The 6041-nt window shown below is 41.6% G+C and overlaps 1 protein-coding gene across 1 annotated transcript; it reads left to right on the top strand.

Moving 5' to 3' along the window:
• Positions 1-284: 284 nt before the first annotated feature.
• On the top strand, positions 285-2495 carry LOC134819768 (uncharacterized protein DDB_G0271670-like). The gene has a single exon (XM_063829905.1). The coding sequence runs from the start codon at positions 287-289 to the stop codon at positions 2252-2254; it is 1968 nt and encodes a 655-aa protein (XP_063685975.1). The 5' UTR covers positions 285-286; the 3' UTR covers positions 2255-2495.
• The last annotated feature ends 3546 nt before the right edge of the window (positions 2496-6041 follow it).

Genomic DNA, 6041 nt, shown 5'->3' with positions numbered 1-6041 from the left:
AGACTAAAATGAAAATTAGCAGTTTTTTAAGCTCTCACTGTAAATAGTGATTGTTGTTATTATCGTTTTGTCCGAGATTATTATAAATAGTTCTAGTAGTGAATAGTGATCCTACTTTAAATATCTAGTTAGGAAAGCAACCAAACGCTCCCAAAAAGTATTATAATCTTATTCTTACTGAACTTCACATTTCGTTTCGATACCTTAGGGATTCGATCCGTTTACCGTTTTATACTGTAATATCGCTTTAAAACTCAGTGAATGACACTGTCTAACCCAGGGAAGTATGTCGGAACCAGATGAACGAGTGGTCTATGTTCAGGAGGTAGCAGATATATCAGATCTGGATATGGACGAGGACGGGTTCACTTGCAGCAAGAGCTCGCTCGTCAGGCGGATGGGGGACAATGGGGAGACTATACTCGAGTCCTCTACGGAGGAGATGTCTTTTAGTGAGAGCCCCAGGAAATCCTCCAGCAAGACAGTGAGTGCTGGCTCTGGGGGAGGGTTCAGCTCTGGAGGGTCCAGTCGTGTGAGCTCCTCTTCAGCTGCCAGTAAGACAGGTTCTTCATCAACTTCATCAAGTTCTTCCACCTCAGTTGTAACCAAGATAAGCTCTTCCTCTTCCTCAATGAGCAGATCAAGCTCTTCCTCTTCCTCTGTAAGTGAGAGGAGCTCTTCAGGTTCTGCAATGAGACAGACAAGTTCTTCAGGTCGAGCATTGAGACAGATAAGCTCTGATTCTGTATTGAGAGAGATAAGTTCTTCCGTTGAAGCATTGAGCAAGTTAAACTCTTCCGGATCTGCAGCAAGACAGAGAACCTCTTCCGATGAAGAAATTACAGTATCTTGCGGTTCCGTACCGTTACTTTATTCCGATTCTGTACCGAGACAGAAAAGCTCTCCCAGCTCTGGAACCAAAGATATAAGCTCTTCCGGATCTGCAGCAAGACATACAACCTCTTTCGATGAAGAAATTACAGTATCTTGCGGTTCCGTACCGTTACTTTATTCCGATTCTGTACCGAGACAGAAAAGCTCTCTCAGATCTGGAACCAAAGATATAAGCTCTTCCGGATCTGCAGCAAGACATACAACCTCTTCCGATGAAGAAATTACAGTATCTTGCGGTTCCGTAGCGTTGCTTTATTCCGATTCTGTAGCGAGACAGAAAAGCTCTCCCAGATCTGGAACCAAAGATATAAGCTCTTCAGAATCTGCAGTGGGCGAGATTATATCTTCAGTTACCGCAATAAGCGACAAGTACCGCAAAACGCAAACAAGTTCATCCGGTGAAGCAGTGAAAGTTACAAAATCTTCCGGTTCTACCGTGAGACAGACAAGCTCTTCTGATGCAGCATTGAGAGAAATAAGCTCTTCCGTCGAAGCACTGAAGCGAACAAGCTTATCCGGTGAAGCAGGGAGCATAACAGTATCTTCCGGATCTGTAGCGAGACAGGAAAGCTCTTCCGATGAAGAAATTACAGTATCTTGCGGTTCCGTAGCGTTGCTTTATTCCGATTCTGTACCGAGACAGAAAAGCTCTCCCAGATCTTCAGCCAAAGATATAAACTCTTCAGAATCTGCAGTGGGCGAGATTATATCTTTGGGTGCCGTAATAAGCGACAAGTACCGCAAGAAGCAGACAAGTTCATCCGGTGAAGCAATAAATGTTACAAAATCTTCTAGATCTGAAGCGAGACAAAAAGGCTCTTCTAGTGCAGCAGTGAATGAAAATAGTTCCTCCGCTTCTGCAGTAAAAAAGGTATCTGCAGTTGACGGGATAAGCTCTTCGGGTCCTGCAATAAGTAAGACAAGCTCTAAGATCTCCAGCTCAAGCTCAGGTTCACGCAGTAGCAGTACCAAAGTATCCAGCTCCAGACGGATCGGAGATGGAGATGGGGAAACTATAATCCAGTCATCACTGGAGCAACTGTCTTTTAATGGTGTGATCCCAACTGATGCCAGAGGCGGCTCTGGAGGGCCGAGTCATGTGGCGGTAAGCAAGACAGGGTCTGCCTCGATTGTGAGCAAGTCAAGTTCCAGTTCCAGTTCAAGGTCTAGTTCCCGCAGCTCCAAGAAAGTATCCAGCTCCAAGGAAGTAACCAGCAGCTCTTCTAGTTCCTCACGGATGGTGTCCAGCAGCTCGACAACCTCCTCATCTATGAAAGTCTCCAGCTCTTCCTCGTACAGTTCATCTAGTTCAGGTTCCAAGTCAATAAAGGGTTCCTCTCAGGAGACAATCAAAGAATAACTGATTACTTCAGTACCATAATGACATTAAGCACAGATAACAGAGTTTTTTTATCACAATTAGAAGTAAAAAATGGGTTGATATTTTATGCTAAGATTCTAATTTTTTTTTCAACAAATTTTCACTGATTGATTTGGTCTTATCAATTGATCTTGTCTTTTCAATTGATTTGGTCTCATGTTCATTATACCATTTAAAATTGCAAGTTTGAATCCCTCACGTGACTATAGTGGGATATGAATTGTTGTTTGATTGTATTTTCACAATTTGAAAGGTTCGGATATGAGAATTTATTAAAAAAACTGGCTTGGGAACCTCAGGCCCTGAACCGCAAGGCCTGAACCGCAAGGCCTGAACCTCAAGGCCTGAACCTCAAGGCCTGAACCTCAAGGCCTGAACCGCAAGGCCTGAACCTCAAGGCCTGGAGTACAGCCGGAATAAAAATTGGAATCCTTAACATATCATTGATTTAATATCATCAGAAGAAATAATTATTATCAATTTTGATTTGGGTCGTCTTGGCCTTGTCGTGAGTTTTATCACTTTTCATCACCTTCTTCAGGATTTTACTGTTGCAGACCGTACCACTTGCACTGTTCTGTTGAACAGCTGCACTATAGTTCTGAATCCCTAACTCCACCGTTGTTTGTACTGTCTCTTCACAGTGGCGTAACTTTGCCTGTTGGCGCCCCCCGCTCAGTGACGAAAAGCGCCCCCCTAAAATTTTTTGTGTCCCTAAAAAAAAAAAAAAAGGTCGGGTACTTTTTTTCTCGCCCCCCCCTAAGGCTTTTTGCGCCCCCCTGAAGCAAAAAAGGGTACCCCAAATATTTTTTTCGCGGCGACCGAACGCTAAATTGGACAGGGAAATACACAAACAAGACGTTTTTTCAGTGAAAGGGCCTAAAATTCAGGAAAATTGCGCCCCCCTTATACGGCCCCCCCCCCCCGCACAGCGGGGTCTGCGGGGCCCTAAGTTACGCCACTGTCTCTTCAACTGACGTCTTAAACAACTGTAGTTGTTCGTCCTTCTGCACTAGCAACTGGTCCTGCAACCTGACCATCTTTTCCTTGTCTGCTAGTGCTTCCGTCTTGAGGCACTCAACGATTTCCATCATAGCGCTCATTTGACTACTCTGCCGTCGTACGAGGTCTGCTGCTTGCATAACCCAGTTTGCCATATACCTTTTATAGATAGACGGAGACATGAGTATTTCCTGGTCCATATTTCCACGAATTTCGAAGTTTTCTAATTTCAGTTCTCTTGCCATCGAAGTGAACCATCTTTCAGTACAGCCCTCTACATCTTCCTTTTCTTCGTAGTTGAAATCCTTGATTTTCTTCTGAGATCGGGTCAAATTCAGATCATCCTCCATGGTGTACTTGTATAATAATGTACAATTACACAAGCAAAGGCTAACTACGCGGTAGCAGCAAACTGAACTTATCGCTAAGTTACAAAAGATAAGGGAGCTCGATAATTGCAACGTAAGCTACACACACTACACACATATATTAATATAATACATGATGGTTGACTGGATACATGATAGTCGCCTTTTATGTTTCATTTCATCTTCGACCATGATTACTAACTCGTGGGACCACTTGTAGTCAATCTACGTGGTTGCAATTAAGGTGGAGTAATTACATATTTTATAGATCGCAACAACCATTACAGTGCAGGTATGGTACTATAATTATAGTATACTAGTGTAACCCGTGCCTTCGGCCGGGAATTTACTGTCACAGTTGCAATGTAAAAGTATACAACCGCATTATGTATTTGATATCACGCATAACGCTGTCTTATGAAAGTATGAAATCTCCCTACAGTTGAAACAAAGCGGCCGCAAGAGTGAGCTCTGATATTACGTGGGGCTAAACTAATTACGGTACATGTTATCCTCCTCGTTCTCTCTCCCATCCATTTATGTCACATTTCTGGTACAAAACCATCAATTAAACCACTTACCATCGGCCGATTTAAAAAAAAATTGCTTATGGGCTTCATCAGAGTTTTGTCGGCACTATACCGAAAAAACCAGTCCCGTAACTATTACCGTTTTTTTTGTATAACCGTTCGGAAATCACACACACACAGACAGACACACACACACACAGACACACACACATTCTGGTGTTATTAAGTTGATAGTATTAGTAATAGCTGTACTGTCGACTGCGTCCGTCAATAACATTCTCTTAATTTTCAGCTAAAGTAACAAGTAAGACTGGTATAATTGGTCGTTTAGAGGGTATTCTTAATTACGTTTATAATTTTACGTTTATTAGTCATTATGCATTAGTCATTATGCATTATGCATCAGGGGTCGTTTACATATAACGTAATCAATATTTTAGCAATTTTTACCCCTTTCCCCCCTCCGTAATCAACCGTAATCAAAACCCAACCCCCACCTGACAGCAATATTATGTAATCTTCCCTAGAAAACAGTAAAACACTTTTCTCTACGTTTCATATGCTACCCTGGTCATGATATCATGATGAGCCGAAATCAGGTATTCGATCAATTTTTAAGTTTTATCACTATCATACTCAATCTCATAATGAAATTTAATGGAATTTGAATTAGAATATTGTTCTTAATCTTATTCGATCTAGGGGGTAAAAAAGAAAATTTGGATTACGTAATCAACGACCGAATTGTTTTAAAACATGCATATGTTTTAACAAAATGTATATGTTTTAACAAAATGCCTTGACGTCTACCGCCTTGGTAATCTATTATTATAATACAGTCGCGTGATTTTTTCTTATCTTGTGAAGTATGTCACTCACGGAATGCTGGTTTCGGTTTTGGGAAAGGTCCTCTAAAACCTAATAAACCTAATTTGCAAGCCTACAATTATAATCGTTACGATAAAATAAACTCGTGTTTCAGTAAGCAGAGTTGGAGCTGAATCTGATGCAGTGGTGTAACGGTCAAGGTAACAACCTCAACCTTGCAAACTCATATCTTCTGTTCAAGGCAACAACCTCAACCTTGCAAACTCATATCCTTCGTTCAAGGTAACAACCCCAACCTTGCAAACTCATATCCTTCGTTCAAGGTAACAACCTCAACCTTGCAAACTCATATCTTCCGTTCAAGGTAACAACCTCAACCTTGCAAACTCATATCCTTCGTTCAAGGTAACAACCTCAACCTTGCAAACTCATATCTTCCGTTCAAGGTAACAACCTCAACCTTGCAAACTCATATCTTCCGTTCAAGGTAACAACCTCAACCTTGCAAACTCATATCTTCCGTTCAAGGTAACAACCTCAACCTTGCAAACTCATATCCTTCGTTCAAGGTAACAACCCCAACCTTGCAAACTCATATCTTCCGTTCAAGGTAACAACCTCAACCTTGCAAACTCATATCTTCCGTTCAAGGTAACAACCTCAACCTTGCAAACTCATATCTTCCGTTTAAGGTAAAAACTTCAACCTTGCAAACTCATATCTTCCGTTCAAGGTAACAACCTCAACCTTGCAAACTCATATCCTTCGTTCAAGGCAACAACCTCAACCTTGCAAACTCATATCTTCCGTTCAAGGTAACAACCTCAACCTTGCAAACTCATATCCTTCGTTCAAGGTAACAACTTCAACCTTGCAAACTTAAATCTTCCGTTTAAGGTAACAACCTCAACCTTGCAAACTCATATCTTCCGTTTAAGGTAACAGTCTCAACCTGCAAACTCATAATATCTTCCGTTCATGGTAACAACCTCAACCTTGCAAACTCATATCCTTCGTTCAAGGTAACAACCTCAACCT

Source organism: Bolinopsis microptera, chromosome 8 (genome assembly GCF_026151205.1).
Source record: "Bolinopsis microptera isolate Bmic1 chromosome 8, MBARI_Bmic_1.0, whole genome shotgun sequence".
NCBI lineage: Eukaryota > Metazoa > Ctenophora > Tentaculata > Lobata > Bolinopsidae > Bolinopsis > Bolinopsis microptera.
This window is presented reverse-complemented; position numbering and strand designations above follow the sequence as displayed.

Coding starts and splice junctions, on each gene's coding strand:
- LOC134819768 (XM_063829905.1), top strand. CDS start 287: ATGTCGGAACCAGATGAACGAGTGGTCTATGTTCAGGAGGTAGCAGAT.